Source organism: Diadema setosum, chromosome 2 (genome assembly GCF_964275005.1).
Source record: "Diadema setosum chromosome 2, eeDiaSeto1, whole genome shotgun sequence".
In the NCBI taxonomy this organism is placed as follows: Eukaryota; Metazoa; Echinodermata; class Echinoidea; order Diadematoida; family Diadematidae; genus Diadema; species Diadema setosum.
Genome location: NC_092686.1, coordinates 15,219,487 through 15,244,905, shown reverse-complemented (window position 1 = coordinate 15,244,905; position 25,419 = coordinate 15,219,487). Strand labels below are relative to the sequence as shown.

Sequence of the window (25,419 nt, the reverse complement as noted above, 5' to 3'; positions counted from 1 at the left end):
CATGTTTTTCCATTCAGGACGGAGTGTTAGCGTATCATTATATGACTTTGAAATTGGGAACATACTACTTTTTCTTAGATTGAGGATTTGTCATGATGTCCACAATACATAGAAATAGGAAACGTCCGTTATTTGCGGAGACGTGAAACGAGTTATCATTTTGTAGCAAAAATTTACCCCGAAACAAGGAACTAGTCTTATTCTTGAATATTTCAATACGCCAATACATGTTCATGCATTTTACAACAAAAAATTTTCACAAAATTGTGTGGATACCATTTAAAGAAAAAAAAAAAGGAGTGTAATTAATACGCTATTCACCTCGTCCACGAGTATTAACAAACTACTAATCATAAAAATCACGCAAAAAATGACAGGATCCGCTGAAAAGCAATGCTGTTAGAATGTAGATCCTTAGTTTATGTTTACTGCCTAAAATAATGAAACACACACGCGAGTTCGAATCGCGCCGAGCGCCTCCGTGCTTGGACAAGATGTTCATAATTATATACCCACCATGTTCTTCGCGATCCAGGTGTATTATAGGAATCTGTAAAGGGTAAACGGGGCCCTCTATAGAGCAATGGCAACTCTGAAGAGGCTACCCTGGACGAAGAAATAATAAGAATATGAATTTCAGTGGTTAAACTTCGTCAGTTGAAACACATGCATATAATAATGCGTTCTCTCTCTATTATTCTTGACCCCCCCCCCCCCAAAAAAAAAAAAAAAACAGATCAAAAAACAATATCAACATCATATTTGGCGTATTCAAGGAACGCGCAACAACCCGCTACTTAGTAGCTATTGTTTGGCCTTGTGCTGAAATACACGAGATGTTGTGAATCATGTGTATATAGTTGGGATGCTAGTGTCTCATAATCAGTATTTTATTGTTCTACTTTGAAAACGGATTTTCTCTCATATTTGACAAGTAGAATGACTATTGTTGTGACCTAAAGAAAAATAGAAAAACGACAGTCAGCAGATATCAAGTTACATGAAAATTTGAAATGTGATAATTGTTTATGATATACATTCAGCTATACAGTGTGTGCAACAAGAGAATGTCTGACTCTTTATACAAGATGATAATGTCCGTGATAATTAGTTGATGCGAGACTGCACCTTATGTATTCAGCACTCACCGTAGAATGAACTTTTCATTAGTTCAGGTACATACCAGCGTTATCTTCATCATCACCGTCATCACAGTCATGGTCCCATCAATAGCTCAATGTAGTCTGGTGAATTGGTTTTGACTTTTTTTTTTCAAGTCGATATCTTAGCACTTTGACTAGATCTACTTTAATTTGGTGATATTTTTTCCTTTTCGTTACAGCAAACAAGAGGAACTCCGAAAGAAAAAATTGTGCGTGCCTCGACTTTATTCAATATGCTTTGTGCACCATACAAAGGAATACATAAGGTGATATCAATTTGCCCCCCCCCCCCCCACACACACTTTTTTTTAAAACCCGGAAGTACATAAGTGGCACTAAAACGAAATAGACAGAGATCTTGAAGTGTGAGCGCGGTAAAGTTATTATTATTATTATTATTATTTTTTTTTTGCTTGTTAGCTCATGAAACCCGGTTAAGTCCCCCCCCCCCCCCCCCCCAAACTTTTAAAAACGCTCCGCCGGCCATGTGTGCCGAGCATTAATAAAGGAATGTAATGAAATAAAATGACATCATACGTTAAAAAAACGTGTTCTTTCATACAGCACTTATTCACACCTAGACATGTATCCACTCGGTCGACACGGAGAAAAAGGTATTCGTAGGTTACGAATTTGAATGACAAATAGTGAATTTGATTGAAAACGCCGGCTTGATCCTCTTTAACATCCGTTACACACTGATCAGTAGCTACGAATTTCAGTGTAACAATAAAGTTGACGAATTTCGCTGTTCAATTTTTTTATTTGATTGACCAAAAACACTATAGATAACTAAAAAGTAAGAAATTAAAGCTAGGATTGGAACACAGAAAGCTTCTCCATCCGAAATCAAATTGGATATTAATAAAATTGGAGTAGGAGGCAAAAATCGGTTGGAAAACCTGCCTGTAGTAAATTGCAACACAATCATGATTCAAATACAAGTTTGGAAAGGTAAACCCTTGTGTAAACTCCCATCTGACCATATAAAATACTTAGGCCTATAAATGTATTGATAGTCAGATGTTGCCGCTCCCTCATTTGCCATAAACATACAGACATTAAAGTCTCCCTTGGTATAAAATAGCGTTATAACTTGAGATACGCCTTCGCTAATATTTAAACACTAAACAAAAAACGAAAAATACAAACGAAAAAAAAAAAATCCCCCTCGATATCTGCAGATCTTTTATAATAACCCATACACTTGTTTATGAGAACATCCAATGAATGTACGCAACACCCCCGTGAATCTATTTACTGCTTTCAGAGTTATGAACATTTTTTTTTTTTGCATTGTATGAAAGCATTGTATATATAAATACTAATATACTCTTCGTTTGTAAACGTCAGTCTGTTATTCATATCAGACTATTATAAAAGCCATGGGTTACACTGAACGTTATGTACAATTAAAGTTCTCAAAGAAATTGGTTCGTGTCAAAATATGCGAACAAACAAGGAAACTTCCGAAACCCATTTTCACGTTCAGTTTCGTATGTTATCATCTCACCTCATTAAAGGACAAGTTCACCTATATCAATACATGTTGATTGTGTAAATGCTGCAATAGAACTCATCAGTGAGAGTTTGTGGCGAATCAGACAATCCGTTCAAAAGATGTAATTTTTAAAAGTTTCTGCGCTGTCACTGCTGGATGAGAAGACTACCACACTAAACAAAATGTCTTGATGTTGTCACATGCGTAAAATGAAAGGAAAATATAAAGAGAATTTCACAAAATTCAATTTTTAGAAAAAAGGTACACATTCCTTCGACTTGTCATTGACGTATGCGAGGGGCAAAATTATTCCCCCTCGCGTGCTCTTCTATTATGCGAGAAAAATGAAATCATGTTGAATTGTATTTTCTTTATATCGTTCTATACACATGTGACATCACCAGCTGTGATATTATAGTTTTCTCATCCAGCAATGGCGGCACTGAAGCCTTAAAAAATTCAGAACTTTTGAAAGGACCGTCCAATTTTCCTCAAGCTTTCACTGATGTATCCAATTAATTTAGCTACATGTACATTCTCTCTTATATCCACGTGTTGGTCTATATCGTCGCTTGGTCAACAAGACCTCGTATCTGCAAAATGTCAAATGTTCAGGACAGCAAAAATACATAGCAGCAAAAGCAAAGCACTATATCAAATGGGATAGACTCCTTTAACATGCCGTGGTATCTTCATTTTTGGGGTAAAAAGTTAAGACAGGTAGGATTTGGACAGGACATCACTTTTAATAACTGATTATCAGACAATTAATAAAAATAATCATTTTTACCCAAATTTGAGACACAAGGTCTTCTCACCCCAGCGACGATATGGAGGTGAACTTGCCTTAAAGTTCATTCCTCCTCTTGTACAGTCCTTCGTTTTTCTTCTTCACGGTGCTCTGTATGAGTACTCACCGTAATCATCGAGCTTCTCGTCGTCCTCACCCATCTCTATGTCGTCCTCCGTCCATTTTGCTTGCCGTTTTTTCTACTCATATCCGTATTTAGTTTGATAACTCTGTCGAATGTAGTCACTGTGCGGATGCAAGACTATACCTTCGGAGAAAGAAATGAAATCATTCTGTTGAGTTACAATACGGCAACCCCTCAGCTTACGTTTTTGTTTGCAGTGATGTTGAAAAATACGTAGACAATAAATATATCACTCTAAACAATGAGCGAAAATAATTCCTTTTTCTTGTAGACAGATTTCTGTTCTTGATACCTATATTTTGCTTGTTCATTTAATAAATGAAATGAAATTTCACTTCATGTCAAGGAGTAGGAAACAAAACTAAGTCAACACATGTGCTAAAGTGCATAATACTGAGCTGTATGTTTTGGGAAAACAAATAAAACTGTACCCTCACTGGAAAGCCGATTTTTTTTTTTATTTTTTTTTCTATCCTTTCCAACAAATGAAACTGATGAATTGTGTAATCTCCAAGTTTATTCTTTATGTTCATACATTATGTCATATCATTATTAGGGTAAAGCCATGTAAAGTCGAGTAATATTGATTTTTATTTCATCAATCTTTGCGCAGTATATATATTTGCGCACCCAGTGGCTGTACCAATGTGTACCAATCACCTTTTATAAGTATAATAGGGATGACGAAAAGTAACTATAATAAAGACATGCATGCTCTCTTTAGAGTGTGGCCGTTCATTACGCAGTGAATCATGTATCAATATTGTCTTCCTGTCTATCTGTAGGCAGGTCCAGTTTCCCACAGACCTAGCTTGGTATGACCTCTGTAAAGCATTTGAGCAGTTTTGTATCTTTCACACTGACTCTGATCGTATACGTTGAGCAGAATTTTTACACAGAGTCTGTTGGTGAGGACAGGACTCGGGGGTAATTGATTTTTATATGCAAAGATGATACGAGTGGAGTACAGGGAAGATGATAGGTGTTATTAAGGCGATTTGGATAACAATGAATGATGAAGCGGTTTCTTCTTAACAAAAAAAAACAGTGGAAATTTATTGTTTGATAATTTATATGTGAAAATTCTAAGATTTTGACAGAATGAATCCGAGATTTACTGGATTCTGTTATTGTTGAAAAATATATATTATATACATAGTTTGTATGAGATACTCATTCAGCATTATAAATAGTCCCTCCACCATGCACAACTTACTATTTCTGCTTTCAAAATAATATACCTTATCATTTTGATAATCAACCCTCCTCAAAAAAAAAAAATATCCGTTTATGCAACAAAGTGATGTGGCCTACAGAGTCTCACTGTATTCACGAGTTCAACAATATTTCAAAAATGCGATTACGAGCAACTGTAATCTATATAAATTATATACCATTTTGTCCCAAGTTATACAGAAGAGGAAACATTGCTCCTCTCTTCATTTTGACCATATTAGGTATAGGATTGTATTACGTTCTATTTTCATGGGTTGATGCCCCCATTCTTTGCTGGAGTGGTACCACCAACCTAGTATGACGTAGATTGCCTATATATTATAACAATACATCTAAGCTGGAATGTGTTACGGCTGTTGGCATTTCGCCCACTTCCCTATTATAATGAAGTGTTATCAAAGTAATAGTTGCCGACAATGTCATAAGTTGTGATTAAGTTCAACTCACATATCTTACTAATGCTCTTTGGAATATACCCATAAGAGTACACGGTGTATATACTCTCATCATAGGCAAACGTGTTTAGACAATGTTCATTTCATGACGCAAACGGGGGATACCGGTTATTCCACAGTAAACAAGTATAAAGCTGACATCAGCCGAACTTTTTTGATCCTCCTAGTCACTCGCTATGATATAGTTTACATTACGACATGGATATTGATAATCTGATAGATTCTAGTATATAAGATCACATTAAGAAAAAAAGAAACAGTTTTCAACTGTATTTTACCATTTTTGTGAGACTTTGAAGCCTTTCGCAACGACGCAGAAGAAGAGGAAAGCCCAGTTATTACTTTCAACTGTATTATTTACTGACATGTGAAACATGGGTCCGCAGTTCTTCGTCCAATGCAAACATGAGTTATGAGTAGTCACGAGCTGTTGTATACGCGCACATCATTATTTTCAACTTCTTTGTTTAACGGCAGTACTATACGGTTCTTACGGGGCCCCAAATTCCTCTTCCCACCATTTGGAATTTGCTCGCGATATATTTTCATTTCATTTCATTTATTTTCCACATCCTGATAAAAAGCATTTACAAAAAATACAGGAATGATACATGCACAGTAGGACATTGCAACAATACAAGAAAAATAAGTCCAACTTACAAGGATTGTACAACAGACAAACACAATATAAAAGCAGCTATGGTCTATGTTGATCCCCCCAGTTTGTGGGGGGATCAACATAGACCGTTGGTCTTTCTATGGCTGATCCCAAGTGTTACAGCAAAGAATAGTTATATATACATTGATGCAATACACACAAGAAAAACTATACTACCAAAGTGCACAATACATATAAGAAGGCAAGAGTAATCAAAGTGTGGTGGTTGTACACTACATAAAACTTCAAATTTATAATATATCTTTATGAACAAGGAATGATTTGTATCTTCTTTTAAATATTGAAAGTCTATTAGACAGCTTTATCATATTTGGTAAGTCGTTCCATATAACAGGTCCCGTATATTTGAAAGCGTATCTTGAAATGCAATATCTAAAATTTGGGATATACAATCTATTCATCTGTCTAGTATTATATTTATTCTTATTTTGGATGAAGGAAGTATCAAGAAACTGGACCAGGCAAAATGTTGTTTGTGTACATGAAAACAGCGAGAAAAAATTTGTTCATATCAAAAATCGTCAATAAGTTATGTTCTTTGAATAGAGGGCCTGTGTGGCTAAAAAATGGTCTCATTACTGATCATACGGATTGCACGCTTTTGTCAAATAAAAATACGCTGTAAAAGATACTTTGCACACTATTTCCCCATAATTATGTTGCAATAAGATAATTGAGGCATAATCAAAGTGTGATATAACTTAACAAGAATTTCAGAAGGTACGATTGCACGTATACTATTGATTGCACCTATTGCTCTAGAGACTTTACAGCATACTTCATTGACATGATATCTCCATGTTAGTGATCATCAATGATATAAACTCCAAGAAATTTGGTAAAACGAACAACCGGAATTTTAAAGTCAGCAATCTTAGCATCAAAATAATTTCGATATATCGAAAGGGTGTATCGCAAAACGATCTGTCTAACGCGATTTACCAGGATATTGAGTTGTTTGGAGTATATAGGCCTGCTTTGAGATCAAAAGTGTGAAAAGTCAGTGTACCCTTTAAAGAGCCCTCCGAAAGAAACCTTTGGAAATGATCGATTGCCCTATAGCAATCTTATTTTCCAACGATAGCTGCGTGACCTTTTCTGTCTCGCAAGGAAGATCGATTGACACACTGCTATAGCCTGATTTGTCGATTGTGGATTGTCGATTACACACACAAAAAAGAATAAATAAATTTAAAAAAAAAAAAAAACGAGAGAGGAAAAAGGTGAAGAAGAAGGAAATCTAACCAAGATCGGATATGCTCTGAGACCGCATAGTGCTTCCGACGAATCCTGTTTGACTAGTATTTTCCTGGCTTATAGACACTCGCCCCACTAGATAACCGGACCAAGTCAGCGCCAGCAAAGCTCTGCTGATATTTTACTAGTATTCCAGTTCAGGACGGTGATACGCATGTTTGCTCACGATACGTGTCGTGCAGCAGAGTCCTTAGTGTGAGTTTGCGCATGGCTCGAGGAATGACGCAAACGGAAAATTTACGTCATCATCCTGATGGCCCTGATAAAAACAGAAATACACACACACACACACACACACACACACACACACACACACACACAAAAGTTGACCTTCGACGTCACAACAAGTATTGTCTGACGTATACTGTATGAATGATGGGATATCATTATGTTGACTATACAATGAATCAGAATGTTTCCTCTCGTACGTGACTCGTGTTTTCCAGAGCATCAGAAAATGCGAGAATAAGCAATTCTTTTGAGTTTTATCAATGTTACTCTTTTATTGCGTCATGGTTATACAGGGCCTAAAATGCTGTAGAAAACTCCGATATAAAAGACGTTTCTATCGTAGAAGTATCTATTCGAAGTATTTTCACTTTTCGTTGTGCTTACACTTTTATTTACGCATGTGAAACGTTTCACGACGATATACTTGGGAAAAAGAAAGATTTGGATAGAGGTAAGAATTGATTTAGGGTGTCAATATATAATATGTTTGGACGACAGTCAACTCACCGAGAATAGTCAGTGACGTTACATGAACACCTTACAGGGGAAAAGTAAAGTGCAATATCGTTCCATGTCTGAGTGATGTATTAATATTTCCGATTGATTGTGAGGCTTATGGGACAGATATTATTAACGTGATACAAAAGCTAGCATTACAATACAATGAAGTGATTAGTCTAATTAAAGAAGAAAAGAAAAAAATGCTAATCGTCACGATGTGATTAAGAAAAAAAAAAGAAGTAGGAGCAGTAATTGTTCAATGTAATTAATATGGAAGGGTGTAATTCATACATGAAAAATGAGCAAACTAAGTAACTAAATATTTTGCAGCTTAGTTGAGTTTACCCACTCACCGAAATGATATGTCTATTAAGAGGCAGATGAAATTAGCACCGAGGATGACAACCACAGACTCCAGCAAACAAATCTATATACCACAGACAGACAATGCTTACCTGCACAGAAGCTTCTCTGCATGAAGGAATGTTTATTGACCCTCTTCGGGAATTAATCATTATCATATTCGCCCTTGATACGTAAAGGAATGCCTGTCCATGATGATTTATCCACACGCTGCTTCGTTCCTCCCAGAAGGATGCTGCGAATGAAAATATTCAGTCTTATTTTTGTTTAATATGCAGTGAGGTGTCTTTCCAGCTCCCTGTTTACACGAGGGCTCTTAACACAGAAACAGTGGAGCTGGGGGAATGTTTACTCGAGAAAGGCGGAAGTGAGTAGAATGACGTGATCATAACCACAACTGTATCTATAAATAGCATCACTGTTCCCAGGGCAACCGTCGTTATACACACGGTGACACCACATTTGAAAACAGTACTGAACACTGCACACAGAAACGTGATTTTTGAAGCGCGATTATCTTCTTGTATCGTGTTTTATGCAGGTAAATATCAATACTTTATATTTTGTATATTTTGGGGGATTTAACAAAGGAGCAGTTAGGACTTAAGTTGGGTTTTTTTTTTTCTTTCTTCGTGAAGAATAACTTTTGCCCTTTATCGATGCCTAAGGCTATGTCGCACTGTATGGTTAAATGTTGATAGTTATGAGATATGACTTTGAATGTTTGTCTCTTGACTTCTTTCGTTGAATGCGTGCATGTTTGTTTGTGTGTATGTGTGTGTGTGTGTGTGTGTGTGTGTTGGATAGATCTTTGTTTTGTTCGATTTTTGTGTATTTTTATATCATATGACTAATCTATATTCTATATGTATTGCAGGTTTCAACAAAATACGTGTTTGTTTAGACCGCTTTTTACGTTAAAACAATGACAATAATAATCGATATTCACATGTATAGAATCAAACACTGCCTTTACGTACCCTGCTTTCTGTACTTAGTGCATGGTGTACGGTTTTTCATCACAGCGAAACTCTCTTGAACTCGCCAATCTTTGTTAGATGTACTTCTTTATGTAAAAGCGAACACGAAATTTTGCTTATGAAGCATGATGTAGAATCATTTTGAAGCATGATGTAGAATCATTTTGATATTCAAAATCACTTCCGGTAGGTCTATCATATCTATTATACGGATCTCACTTCGGTCGACTTGATTTCGCACCCTATCAGCAACACGGTTACTGAAAAAGAAGTCCGCGCAGAAATAGGGACGATTTATTTAGATACAGAGTTTTTACTCCGCAGTATAGTCATACATTGTAGCAGTATAAGAGTAAGGTGGATTCCAAAATCCTTTCAGTTGGACAATATTTTTTTTTCTGTTCATGTTGATCACGATATTAAATTTCAATATTTCCGGACCCTTCATCTCTAACTGTCAAAATCGTCGAACAGTGTAGGTCTTGACTAAAATTTCACTAAGTCAGTATCACCGTGAAATATCTTCCTCCTTTTGATTGCCGTTTATTTCATACTTAATACACATTATAATACGGTGCCCAACTTTTTTTTTAAATCGACACAGTAGCCATTTTCTATGTCAAATACAGTTCCAACAGAGCAAGTAAACGACATATTAATTCTGACATTTCAGACTGATTTTTTTTTTTTTTTTTTTTTTTTTAAGAAGGAATCCTTGTGGTACCATGATATCTGTTGACTTCTAGTGTAATGGCCGCTCTCGAGTCACACTCAGTCACCAATAGATAACTCTTTCTCGATCACTATTCTTACTAATATTCTTGCTAACAGTAATGACAGGATTATTTTATACCATTCAGAAAGATTCCGGCAAAGGGATTGTACCGCATACTACAACTCTTGTACGATTACGTCAACAGGTATCACTTCCCCGTAATCGATTGAATGTATTTATATGCGTAAAGGAACTGATTAGTATATACGGATTGTATTCCTCCTATATCCTGACCACACACTGTATAAATAGAGAATTAACAAAGGTACTAAGACTCCTCCGGATTTGGCATTTAACATCATGGACTAATTCGCGCTTACTCCCTCCCCCACCCCCCCCCCCCCCCAAAAAAAAAGGAAAAAGCGGGGGGTCGCGAGGACTGTAGTTTAAATTTTTCCAAATAAGGAAACAATCATGCAGTGGTGAAAGGTTACTTTTACAGAGAGTAGAAATGCTTATCCATAGATCATTCACTTTTTTGTCCCTCTTTTCGTTTTATTTTCAATCTTCTTTGACAAAACGTTTGGGGAACAGTCACGGAATAGAGTATCTTTATCTGCAAACACAGTAAAGACAAAGTAAATTTAAACAATACGGACACATAATATAAGGCCTAATTATTTTCGACATGGACATTGTCATCGAATTAGGCGTGATCATGAATTTACATAAATATAACAAGCGTATCAGGGCCGCCTAAATATTGGTTAATGAAGGTAAGAGTAAATATCAGGGTTAGGGTTGGGTTTAGGATATTGAGTTTGGGTTAAGGTTATTGGATTAGGTTCAGGATTAGGATTTGCGTATAGAGTCAGGGGAAGGGTCCGGGGTAATTGCCCTAGATCCATAACAAGAGCGACATGGCGACATAACAGACTTGCAAAATGGGGGTTGGGACAGAGAATGGAAAGCAGCGATCATTTCAAATCAATTCAAATCAAATTTTATTTCAGATATCACATATTTGTTTTCGATATTATTTCAAGGAAAACAAACGAACAATGTATTGCAACAATAATAAGGAATACAAACATACATGTATGACACGATTTGTTCAAAATACTTGTATTAGACCTATAAACAATGGCAGTGAGAAGAAAATAAAGCAAACTCATTCAGAACGCAACTACACAAGTTGTCATATAGAAAAGTACCGTGCCATAATAGAACGATCATGAAAGAAGGTGATTCGTGAGCTGGCACATTGCTTATTGCGAGGAGTGAATAGAGATTACGTTGGTAGGCGAGAATGCATGCACGAAATATGAATTTGTTGCAGAATGCCATTGAAAGCGAATATATCATAATAATTCGATGAAGAGAATAACAAAAGTTATTTTTGATTATGAAATAATTAACTTTAAAAATTGTTTATTCTAGAATTGGTTAAGAAAATTATGTTCAGTATATAGACTTACCATGTTGTAGCTCGCATTGCATAGACGAAGTTTAAAGCGGTGCTTCAGATTAACATGATTAATGGATGTTATTAATTCCCCAGATGATACGTTTATAAAATCGTGACATTGGTCAAGGGATATAATTTAAAAGCCTATAGGCCTATTGAACAAAATTACGGAACAGCTAAGTACTATCAACCACAATTGATGGGGCCACAGACAACTTTTTTTTTTTTTTTTTTTTTTTTTAATCAGCTACTAGTACACGCTTTGATTTGGTTGAACTTCTGGGTATCATCCGTTTTATGTGTTGTCCTGACAGCAGCCTATAGGGCCTAAGTGATTGTCCATTGGCCACACTCCTCGCCCGTTCAGCAAGCACATCGTGCCCGCAGCTGAAAGTAACTTCACGGAACAGAAGTACATGTATATGCACATCGGATTCCACACACCAGGGAGGTGAGACAACGCACCTCCCTGCACACACTGTGCCTGTGTGTGATTTGTGCGCACACGCGTTCATGAATGCATGTATCATGGAGCTATAGCTCCATGCATGTATACTGCACGGGAGTAGAATCACTGTTCTGTGCAAAATACGACGGTCGTGCATCTGCAGTCTGCCTCGGTGGGGAATCCCCACTTTCTTTCTTTCTTTCTTAAATCTTTTTCTCTCCCCCTTTCCCTACAAATGGCGTTGGTAGCAAACGCCGCGCCGTAGCAACATTTTTTATGTAGGTGTTTTCTTGTAATTTTTATCAGCTAATTCCTAATACAAAAATACACTCATATTTCATTGAAGAAAAGTCAATTTCTTAGATTTTTGTTCTATTTTAGGACGGTCCCATGCCATGATGATTTTAAATTATTCAATTAGCAAACTGCTCACCATTAGCCAATGGGAATGTCGAAGCAACATTCAAACTCGTTGTTATTGTCAAGGTACCAGTCGAGCCTATGATGAAAGAGTCAGTTCTCACTCTCAGCACTGTGGTGAGCGGTGTGCGTTGCTCATTGCCAACGGGATAGCCAAAATCAGGACGAAGAGCTTTTCGTGATGAGGTAAGGTGGTTTTATTGTATTATATTAAAGGGATGGTACAGTATTGGTGGAGACGAGAATTGGGCTTTTAATATTTTGTGAGATACCAAGACAACACTTATGATATTGTACAGAGCATACCATTTTAAAAGGAATTCAAGGTTTATTTGATGAAAATCGGGTTTGGAATGACTGAAACATCCAAAAACAAAGTAAAACAAAGCGATCGTGCGATCGTCATAAAGTGTGGGTCCCACACTTTCTTTGAATCTCACTTTTTTGGATATCTTGGCCATTTCAAAACCAGTTTTCATCAAATAAATGTTGAATTCCTCATAGAATTACATGCTCTTTCATATTTCATAAGTGGTTTCTCAATATCTCACCAAAAAAATGTGAGAAACCTGATATCTTTAGGTCTCAACCAAAACTGTACGATCCCTTTAACTTTCTCAATACCATTCAAAATGATTGGCAAACGTGGATAGGACTAGGTCTACAATGTAAAACGCATTTTGGGAAACCACTGTTGAGAGGGTGGAAGGTTTGCACGCATTATCTTTGACCGAAAGATCGGTCTGTATCTGGTACAGTCGGGGATATGTTCCGCGGAGTCTATACGTCTGTTGTCACGGATCCCCTCCTATACGAGGAAAGCGATAACGTCAAAAAAAAAAAAAAAATAAATAAATGAATAAAACACTCCTCCAGACAGACGGATCTTTCTGTCTAGCATTATCTGCAGTCTGCTAAGGGAAAGAAACAATTATGCGAACTATGCGATGTGAATATTTAATTGCTAATTGTGCGAATTTGGTCCTATATGTGAAGGAAAGTGGCATGAAGGGGGGAAATATGCATATTATATTGGCTGCATTCCCCTCTCGTTGGTAAATTGAATCCTGCATTCTCTGTCGGGATACGATTATCTATACACGGCCATGTCGCTGTACAGAACTAGCCGTACTGAAACGGCGTCTGGTCGGGCTATATAGGATCAATGATTTATTTAGAGGTCAAAACCATTGCCCGCTTGTACAGAAATACAATGCATGATATCTTTTATGTTGGCCGTAATTGAAGCTATATAATATTATCTCCCTCTCAGAATTTAGCTCTAGGCTTATTGTTTGTCAATGAAGATTCCCTACTGTAGCATCGCTCGAAACCATAATAAGCAACGCTTCATTACATCTCTCACGTACAGATCTAAAGACGGCTGAAACAGTATTTCAAGTCACAAGCGACCACCGTGGAGATATTTTCTGCCTAAAACGAATTCTCAATTCATCCAATTTCAGTGCACTGCAAATATCAGTAATCGACGGGGTATCAGTAAGCAATGTTTCATTAATAATTGTGGATTATAGGTCCCAGGTATTAGATATCATCTCGTGCAATCCCCGTCCACATTCACCCCTCAGTCACCTACTGCGTTTTGACTAAACTCGTGAACTGGGAGTTCTAGATCTAGTTTAATACGCTATAGGGTACCTATATACTAACAGACATGATACTACTGCACCCACCTGTCATGTCTGTAGAGTTATACAATGGCGTATACAACGCAGTCAGTGATGTGTATTCCCTAAAAGAAGATCAACCGCACCAGCGACCCCAACCCGTACTACGCAGCGGGGTTATAAGTACAATGTAATACCAAAGAGCTAAATGAATAAATACTGTACGCGAAGGTCCTTTACAGGGAAATCTCGACCGATTTCGCAACATACGTATAGGGTTTGCTAGGGGAATTCCAGTGTTTCAAAGCGCATCCATTATACCTCAGCGCATTGCCACACTGCCATAAAAGATGAATTGGGTACACAGTGTGGAAAGGGGCTGCCTTACGTAGGATCATAGGCATATATTCTTCTTTTCGTGTCACATAATATCACTATGTGCTATTCTTAGCAAATCATCTTAACCGTACTATGAAAGAAAAGATTTGAATGGTATTATTATTGATCAATGAAAATGTCTCTTGTCGTTTTATTAGCCTATCCTGCACATTGCAGCGGAAAGTAAAAGTTGGTCATTTCGAAACGGTGCGGTTCAAGACGAAACACAAACCATAGTTGGCGAAGAGCTCACTAAAAATTTCTCTGAGCTCGACATTGATTTGACAGATGAAACGACAATCATCAGGATAGGCGGCGTCACATGCATTGACATGCAGAGGACAATCCTTTTAATCATTATTGAGTGTTGTTATGATCCCTCTGAATGCTGTTATAGTCTTTTAATAACATTGTGCCCATAGAGAATTGAGTGGGTCTTGTCCAACTAAACTTGAAAGTTTTCAATTCTTCAATTCAGTATCTGTAGGGTGCTGTTTCTTGTGTACCAAAATAGAAAGTTCACGATCAAGGCCCATTATACATTTCTACGGATGAGAGATATAGGCCTACTATTGACCGATTCGGGTTCGTTGAGGGCAGCAGACATTTTACGGCACAGGGCGCAGCCATAGTGGGTGTATCAGCCGACCCCCCCTGCTCTCCCCCACCCCGGGGCAACATGTTTACACGCACTTGTAACAAAGGTTCGCGCACTAAGCAAGCTTTCGCGCACTCAGTACGAGACGCCCATTGGCTAAAGCAGTTTTTCATTCTGCGCGCGTGCTAATGTAGGGAGAGGGGTGGGGGAGTGCGGAGGGGGGGGTCGGCTGATACACCCACTATGGCTGCGCCCATGCCAAAAATACACATAGCGCGTCACAGAATCGGTCAATACACACAATTACTATTTTGTCACTTGATAAATTTAATGATCCAAAAACAAAGGCGCAACATACTCTCTCCGCAAAAGTCTTGGCAGATACTCCGACAAGAATTGATAACTAACTTACTAACTTCTAATGATGCATGTACTGATATCAGCTAATATAAGATATAATCCTACACCTTTTTTTTTTCTTTCTATGTGAAACGAATCCAGTTTAAATTGAATATCGTAGTCCCTTTTACACTTTGACAGGTTACATGCCGTCATATCACTTTGCCAAATTTAAAACGGTTGTGTTGAAAGTCGTCGCCACATGCATTCTTCATTTCGTAAACTTACTTTGAAAAATTGATTTATTGGTTCATTATACCGCTATTCATCTCGTCAATTCAGAAGAGAGATTACAATATTGCTTCTGGCCATGCATGAATAATAAATGTACCAGTGTACATATTTACGACTGAATTTGACTAGGCTTACCTCTTCGGGTTTTTTTTTTCTTTATTAATTCTGATCGGGTCATTCCCGATTGTGATAACAATGGACCATTACTAGTATACGTATTCTATAGAGAAACAGGAACACGCTGGGAAAAAAAAACCTCTAATACCCATCACGCATAATGGCCTTCGCTTCCGGGTGTGGGATTTTCCCTGCAAAGTTAAAAATAATTGACTGGACGGCATATAAACTCAGGCACTTCCAAGATCCTTGTTTTCGGTACCAGATGTTATAGTACAGTGAGTGTCCATCAGCAAGAAATACCGAATCAAGATGAACCATGGATAAATCTCTGGAAGTGCTAGATATCATCGTAGACGTCAGTAGTCATTCTCATGTGTTTTATAACCCAGGTTAGTTGTTTTTGGTTTTTTTTTCCTAATCGTACACTCAGTCCTATACTTACATGAATTATGTGATCAAAGTAAATGAAATGTATTTTTATGACGTCTTTTGAGCTCTGAAAAGTTCACAGATGATAAATGGTGCTTTTTGCTCTGAAGACAAATATAAAATAGGACATCGACGTCTACCCGTTCCCGGAAGGAATGCGTATACTTCTCCGAGACCTCCGGGGTTATACGATCTAATATACAGAGACCATGACAGCTTATAAAATGCCGTTGGTGCGCATGATATTTAGCAAGGAAATTGAAAACCTGACTGTCTAGATTATGGACATATGGCTCCTTTAAAAAAGAGAAGTTTTGCATAAACCACGTGTTGTGCGAAGTGTTGTTGCGCAAGATTTGTGATCAGGCTTCTCTCGTGCAGGGCATTTTTCATCGTATATAGGACGCATTATACAATCATGTAGTAAATGACAGCGTGGCTTCATTTCAATCAATACATGAGCGGATGAGAATTATGCGTGTGGTTGTTTTGTTTGATTATTATTCTACAGTGAAGGCTAAATGACTCAACGAAATTATGCATTGAAATTATCACATATATGTTTAGATTATTTTCCTTGGGTTTTTTAAAGCAATTTTAGTCTCAAATATCTCAAATTTTATAAGAATGGATACCATTTTTGTTTTGGCATTGATTTCCGTGATTAGTGAGTAAACCATTACTGTATCTAGGCTATATATGACAAAGTATATGCAGGCCATCAATGATATTTCAACACGTTATCAAGACGAGACAGGGAATATAGAATACATATATCGACCTAAGCTGTTGGTTAATTCATGGACCTTATTACACACTTGGACCAATAATAACGAAGATCTTTCTTTCATCCTATATCGTTATTGCCGTCACCTTCATCTGCGTCGAGTATACTAGATGTTTCAAATGGCAATTAATGACGATTGGATAATCGTGCATCATCACTAAAAAAAAGAAGAAAGAATAAATACTGTAAAAAACCGTTCATCTCATTTCGGTCTCACTTGGCTGAGGTAGGCCTAATACCTTTTCAGACTCGGCAAACCTGAAAACATGACAAACTTTGTGTCACAAAATTGATAATTACTTAAGTGGACACTTCTGGACACGAATGTATAGCATTACTTAATGTTACTGTCTATGTTTACTCTGAAACAGTGTATATAATCCTCCTGTCAAAATATTTGTTTTTTCTTGTAAAAATATAAGTATATTTCGCAAACATAATTGCTTGTGTACCGGTAATGATTTTCCAGTATACAACATGCGCATGCACTATCTTCTGCGAATGTAGTTTTTGAATTTCTCAAAGCCCCGTCTTCTTTTTCTCCAGGCTGTATGGTTGACAGCAGTGATGATGACATCAGAGCAGGAAGGCAGTAACGTTTTTGTGACACTGGTTGACGAAAACAGGTGCATGAATTGATAAACGAGCGATAAACGTCTATAATTATGTAGTATAGGAGCATGGTTGGGTATGTCTCAAAAACATAGGCCTACATTAAAATACCAAGTCGAAAACCCCATTAAACAGCATCAATATTGCCGCCGGCGACAATCTTACACCAACGCAGTCAGCTTCTTTGAATGTCCTCAGAGCTTACCATCATACAGTGTCCCGTCATGCTTATCATTCTTATCGATAACATGATTTAAAAAAAAAAAAGAAATCTGTCACTTATGTCTATATACTCGTGGTATAGGTAGTGCCACACCGACATCCACCAAAAGGAAATAGCCACTAATTTTAGAGCAATTAAAAATAATCACACATAGACACACGCAGGGACAAAATCACGATCAGTGCGCAGGCGCGGGTGCAGGCGCGGAGCCACTTTTTTTTTTTTTTTTTTCAAAGTGATGCTTCAAGGTGGTCAAGAAATCGGACCTTTGATCAGTGCAACTTAATGGGGGCAATGGTCAATGGTATCCCCGTTTTTGATGGAATATCTAAACAACTACGAAAAATGAATATTAAGGAGGGCAATGTGAATGGCTAAAATCGAGTTATCTGCCACCCCTTTATCAACGTGTACGTCTTCACCATTAAATTGGTTGGCTAAGGGGGGGGGGGGGGGGGTGTCCCACCCCCACACAAGGGAGTCTTTGTTTTTTCTTGTTTGTTTTTTGCTTTGGTTCTTTTTTTTTAATAGAAATTTAACGATCTGGTGCCCACTATTACAGAATATTTGTAAACTTTTTATTCAAATATAGTCATCAAAAATATTCAAACACAATGTGAATTGCTGAATTATCGTATTTGTATTTGTCACCACCTTGATCCGCGTATCAGTCATCCATTCTTCCCAGAGGTGGACCAAAGCGGGGTGGGGGAGGGGAGGAGTGTCCCCCTCCCACACAAGGGAGTTTTAAATTTGCTGTCTTTTTTTTTAGAACTGAAATTGAGCGATCTGGTGCACACTTTGGGGAATATTTGCAATTTTTTCTATCAAAAAGTACGGAAAGTGAATGTTAAGAGACAATGTCACAGTGAGTGTTTAAATCACGGTAACATTCGTCACCTCTTGATCCGCGTATGCATCTCAAAACAATGGAGGTGAACGGGGGGGGGGGGGGGAGGGAGGATGTGAGAGAGCGGAAATCCCCGTCCCACACAACGGACACGAAGAAGCTTTTGGTAGAAGAATTGAGCAATCTGGTGCTCAGTTTGCGGTGGAATAGCATTAGCAAATTTTCAACCCCGAAGTGTAATATGAGAAAAACTAACATTCAGGGAATTGAATGGCTAAATCTTGTTTATGGCGTCTGTCACCTCTTGATTTTCTCTGTTATGCATCTTTATACGCTATATATTTAGGACTATACCAAAGTTTATAGACAAAATGTTATGGGGAGGGGACACTGACCCCTCCCACACGCAGGAGCTTTTGCACTATCTTTAGAATAGAAATTCAGCGATCTGGTACATATTTTTTATTTGTGGGATGTTTGTCATTCTTAAAGAAAAATTGTAAAAAATTAGATGTTCGGATGCAACGGGTAGATTATTGAAATCATGGTATGTGTCTCCTCAACTTTGATCCGCATGAGCGTCGTCGTCGTGCCTTAACGGAGTTGAAGAGAAGGGAGGGTGTGTCCCTCCTCGCACATCACATGCTGATGAGGGAGCATTAAATACCCTTGCAATTGCATTTAAGTATTGAGGGCCAGCGATCTGTTGGGCAGGGCCATGTGGTGAATCATTCATTTTGAAAAGTTGTGAGTCATTTTTTCACCCTCTTGAACAAAGTTGCAAATACTATACAAAATCTATCAAAAATGCTAGGAAAAAGAAAAATGAGAATATATACTCGGCTTTAAAAAGTCAAGGGTGGATGCCCCCGCCTCATACAGCGTACTTAATCAAAAAGGCGGGGGGGGGGGGGGGCTTATTATTATTATTCAAACAATTTTGAATTTGCTCCTTGGAGAAGTGCGTATGTGTGAGACTTTTGAAAAAGTTGACGTTTCATAATATATCCATCATAACAGAGGGCCTAGATGGGGGAAGGGGTGCGTACGCACAGGGCCTACTCCCGCTGGCTACGGGCCTGGTGGTGCGCCCTTTTCTGGCGGAATGACTGTGCCTTTTTGGGCAGACATTTTTGTTTGTTTGTTCGCCGAGGTTTACGTAAACTACTTTTGTTATACACATATTGAGTAAAAGAGACAAAGCGTCATATCATCTGTGAATTTGTCTCCTTAATCATTCCGTCTCTAAGAATACTCTACCTCTCCCTTTCTCTAGTTTTCGTATGTAAAGAGACTAGGACCTATATTATACATGTATATTTTTTTTTCTTTAGGACTATTTGAATTGATTAGGCACCTATGAATGTTTCAAGTTTCAAGTTTATTTATTCATTTTTCTTCCAACAATAGGCATACAACATGTATAACAATAACATAACAATAACATTGACTCTTTCTTTCAAGAATATGTAGGAACAACAACAACTAATACTAAAATTTTTGCAAATACATATGATTACATGTACATGTGAAATGATAAAGAAAGGGTAACAAATATTTTGAGAAAGGCAAACGAGGAGACCTTAGTGAAGCATAGCTTGTGAGACAAGGTCCCTCAGGAATAAAAGATAGAAAAAAAATACATTGTGTATAATATATATGTATACGTAGTGGGAAAAAATAACAAAAGGTACACAATTCCAAACGTAAACAGGGAATAGACAAGGGAGGCTATGTGTAATGGGGTGCCAAGAAGGGAGATTATTTACATAAAACAAGGGTAGGAATGAAGGGAGGGGGTGGAAAGGAAGGATAAAAAAGGGTTATGTGAGACGATAAAATACATACAAAAACACACAAAAAATAAAAACAAAAACAAAACAAAACAAAAAACAAAAACAAAACAAAACAAAACAAACAAAACAAAACAAAACATGACAAGAAGACAACTGGGTTTCAATAATATTATACATTGATACTTTTTTTCTTCTTTTTAAAGGGAAGTCTGACATAAGTGTATATGCATCTGTAATGTAACATACAGGACTTACTTTCAGTTATTGACATTAACATTGTTAACATTGTTTTAACGACATCACGAATCAACACAATAAGTATTTAAAAAATGAGACAAGCCTACGCTTGAAGGCTGATTTACTTGAAGTTATATGCTTGCATCAAGCGAATTCCAAAACCTGGGTCCAGTATGTACTAGCGTTTTGAGAGTAAATTGTGTCCTTGCACGGGTTAAGTGCAAACCTGAAGCCTGCCTTGTGTTATATCTACTATGAACAAAACGCCATAGGTCCACTCATTTAGAGCAAAATAAAGTTCTGCCATGACTACCTCTCTTGTTATATACACTGTAATAAGGAATGTTCTCAGCAAAAGTTATAGTAATTATCTTCTTCTGTCTCTTTTTGATTTTGCTTTATAGAAGCTTTGATACAATATTTTAAATTCACAAGAATGGAATTGACTTCGCCTTGCGATCAAACGTGAATGATCTATCTTGCACCATAAAACTAGTGGAGCGAGAACTGTTGATTGGCTCAACGTGAAGTGTACGTCCTGCCTGCCTGGGCCCCTGCTGCAGCTAGCTGCATAATACGCGCTGTGTATGCGCCATGTGTATGTGCAGCGCCAGGAACCGCCGTCAGCTGGCTGGTTGCGACTTATGTGAAATCTATGTCGTAACAACAAAATTTCTTATAAAATCATTGTGAAAAGTTTAAAAACGTTCATATCAGATGGTAAAGTCTTCATGTGGTGTTGTAGCATCCTGAACACTCAGCACTGACTACAGCATTCGATAGTCACAAACTAAAGCAGAATTAGAGGTGAGCATGTATGATTACTAACGTCACGACATACATCATCATCTGTATACACTTGGTGGTATACACAGCCCTATGCCTGTCGTCGTACACAAAATGTCGCGACGGGCGTACGGCACGAGGACGCCGTGCTTCACACGGCCGACGGTGTTTGGTCGGGCTATATAACCATGGGCATGAAGCTACTTCGTTTGTAGCTACTTCGTTTGTAGCTCCATGGGCTAACGTTAGTATGACACTATCAAAGACCCCAACTAGCAATTGCCACCAGCCCGAACGCTTCAAATTCACAGTAGAATCAGGGAGGTGGAACCTCCCTGGTAGAATCCTGCAGTAGATCTAACTGTTACTGCATAAAATTTTAGTGTGTGTTGTTCCTATACTCCTGAAAGAAAGTGTCTATGTTATTGTTATATTGCTTATTGTTGGAAGAAAGACAAATGAATAAATAAACTTGAAACTTGAACTTTTTAATTGTGTAACGCTACAACAAGGTGGGCCCCTTGGCCTTGGTTATCAAAAAGTGAGCTTGTTGGATATTTTTTTATTGCTTGTGGATTAAAAAAGGTTGAGAAGTATTACATTCAATGTAGAAAAGGTACAAATGCAGGCCCTGTCTCTACCTCTGCTCGGGCTACTTTGTACTTTCGTCTTTAACATGTGATGTACTGGAAATGGCTGATACTAACAACAGTTACATTACAATCACTGTTGCGATAGGTCTAACGCATACTACCACTCGTATTCTCCAAAATTGCCAAAGTTTTTTTTTTTTTTGTTTCAATGAAAGAAAGGCAGATAATACACACTGATACGAGGGTGAATTGCTAATGGTAGATAAATTTTTGTCTTTATTCTAGTTCCATGCAGATGTAATTTGAGTAAAGTCGATCAGTACATAATCCAAACATTTGTAGTGAAGAATAATGTGTATTCAGTTTCACATCAAGTTACATGAATCTTTCTACCCAGTACTTAAATGTCTCCACCATTGTCTTGGTATTAAAGGGATAGTACAGTATTGGTGGAGATGAGAATTGGGCTCTTAACTTTTTGCGAGATACCAAGAAAACACTTATGATATAGTACAGAGTATACCATTTTAAGAGGAATTCAAAGTTTATTTGATGAAAATCGGGTTTGGAATGACTGAAACATCCAAAAACATAGTAAAACAAAACGATCGTAATAAAGTGTGGGTCCCACACTTTATTAGAATCATTCTTTTTTGGATATCTCAGCCATTTCAAAACCAATTTTCATCAAATAAACATTGAATTCCTCACAGAATTACATGCTCTTTAATATTTCATAAGAGGTTTCTCATTATTTCACCAAAAAAATGTTAGAAACCTGAAATTAGGTCTCAACCAAAACTGTACGATCCCTTTAACACCTAGACAGAAAAGTCTATCTAGAGATGTTTTATAACATTTTTAGACTTTCACGGTTTGACAGGACTAGGAGAGGGATTCCGTGAAACCAGACGTAGTCTTTGCGGAAAATATTCTGGCGATGACAGACTGATCTTTCGGTTTACAGTCTAGATTTAAAACCTTTGCTCCAAGAAGGTTTGAGTTAATGTGCATTTTCATTTGAAGTTGAGCTATCCGCTCTACTTTTCTCAACTTGCTTCATTTCTGCCTTAAGTACATTCATTGCAGTCTGCTATTTTCTATTTACATACTGTGCTGGAGTTATAGCGTTAAGATCATGATGATGTTATAATAATTATGGTGATTAACAAAGAAGAATTCTTGGCGAAATACTGAAAAAACAAGCAATCTCATTATTTTCCTCTCACTCACACTTCACTGTAGCACATAAATTATTGAAAACCCAAACAGTTGTGTAAGACCATTATATTGAGTGACACTCAATGTTTCCATTTTTGTGATTGTTTTCTTGATATAGGACATGGATCAAAATGCAAGACCACGTCAAACAGCTCCTGGCATCAGAAGCACAATATCATACATCATTTTTCTGGACCATGTCTTGGGCCAAGGCGCAACAAGCAAAGTATACCTTGGCAGACACAAGGTGAGATGACAGAAACAACAACAAATCTTCCTTTCTTTTTTCCTGCTCATTTTACAAAAAATTGGCAAACAATTAATTTTTGGCATTATAAGCAGACCAGTGTGAACAAAATATGTTCTACTGATGAAAATTGTAAAGTCAAATTGATATTTGATGCATCTATAGAGGGCGGCATCATAATTCTGCAGATATCAAAGTTTATTCAAGGGCTGTTATACAAAGACATACCTAAAGTGTACTAGCCCACACTTCTAAGTAAAAATCAGTGCACAACTGAGCCTGTTCGACCGTGCACCTACATGTTTTGTTGAGTTTCCATAATGACAAATATACCAATGGTAGATTTCATTTCGTAGTGTCTTGGTTTTTGTTTGGTTCTTGTTTTCTTGTATGCCCACCTCATGTCTTTTGCTTCCTTTTCTTTCGAAAAATAATACAGAAATCTGGAAAACGGGTAGCATGCAAGGTGCCACATCCGGACTACCCTTACCGGGGAAGTGCAGACATGGAGAGAGAGTCGAAGGTGTTGCTGCATCTGAAACATCCCAACATCCTCTGCTTGGAGGCCATAGAAACAGATGTGAGTATCTGTTCTGATCCTTGTAAAGAGGCTTTTATCTTAACCAGGGACTGAAACTATATCAAATGGTTGAATGTTGAGACCGTGCCACCCATTCAACAATGAAATGAGAAGAGGAGGATCTACTGTACACACTACATGCATTGTCTCAGGAGTGGGTCTTTTCATACAGGTCTGTCTTTTTATACCTGTCACTTATTTTGCACTTCATTGATTGCACGTCATTCGGTTAACAATTCATTCGGTCTATGCCTTATTTTGTAGGGGTTCATGTGAAGTTTTCTTTCTGTGTTTGCTTGAGAAGTGAGGTAAAATTGAAAATTTGTATATTTTTGGCTCCCATGCTGATGCAGGGATGACATCTGAAAGCAGTCTGTTCCAGTGGGAAAAGACAATACCGGTACATAGGTATCATCTATTTACCGTTTGCATAATGGCATTGCCCCTTGTTATCCCTCAGCAAATATCGAAGGAAAGGATCTTGTTCATGGAGCTATGCGTTGCAGGAAGCCTGTACGATATGCTGGAGAAGCCTCAACATGCCAACGGTCTCCAAGAGGAAATCTTCCTCCAAGTTTTCAATGACATCAGTGAGTGAACCTTTCATTTTTGGAGCATCACACCCCATGGAATATCTGTTCTAGGGTTGGTTGTGGTGTTGTTTGTTTGTTTGTTTGTTTGTTTTTTGGTGGGGTATTTGGGAAGTATTCCTTTTTTCATTAGTGTGAACTTTTCACTGTTTTGTTTGTGAGCATACTTGTGTGCATTTCGTCATCAATAATTTCATATAAGATTGACTGTAATATTTAAAAAAATAAAACACTCGCACATGATTATCAAGTTGCAAGTGTGTGTATATTTCACATCAATCAATGCCTACAGGAACTCTAGGACCTTGATTGGTACTGTACAAAGTCTGGGGAGTAGTTATTATCTCATAGGTAGGGGTTGATGTACATCATCTTTCCTTCGTCTACTTAATATCAGTGTTAGTATTCCTCAAATGTTACCCATTTGGGGTACATATCATGTCCTAGAATTAATGGGCCTTTTATTTTCAAACCTCCCTCTGTAGCATGTGGAATGAAGTACTTGCGGGACAAGGGGCTTGTTCACAGGGATGTGAAGCCAGGGAACATCATGTGCTTCACTGATGAGAAGGGCCGCACCATTTACAAGCTGGCGGACTTTGGAGCGGCACGAGAGCTGGCCGATGAGGAAAACTTCACATCGCTCTATGGCACAGAAGAATATTTAGTAGGTTTTCCCTTGAGTTGTCTGTGAGATTTTTTTTTTTTTTTTTTAGAGTTTCTTCCTCCTCAACGGTGCACTCTTGTTATAACGATCAC

At 37.7% G+C, this 25,419-nt stretch overlaps 1 protein-coding gene across 1 annotated transcript in view; it reads left to right on the top strand.

The window, feature by feature from the left end:
• Window positions 1–25,419, top strand: part of LOC140240138 (inhibitor of nuclear factor kappa-B kinase subunit epsilon-like) — a 40,531-nt gene that overhangs the window by 4,922 nt on the left and 10,190 nt on the right. Inside the window, exons 2-5 of the mRNA XM_072319948.1 lie at window positions 23,362–23,490; window positions 23,930–24,070; window positions 24,531–24,660; window positions 25,146–25,327. Of these exons, the coding sequence (XP_072176049.1) occupies window positions 23,362–23,490; window positions 23,930–24,070; window positions 24,531–24,660; window positions 25,146–25,327 (582 nt within the window). The remainder of the gene's footprint in view (window positions 1–23,361; window positions 23,491–23,929; window positions 24,071–24,530; window positions 24,661–25,145; window positions 25,328–25,419) is intronic.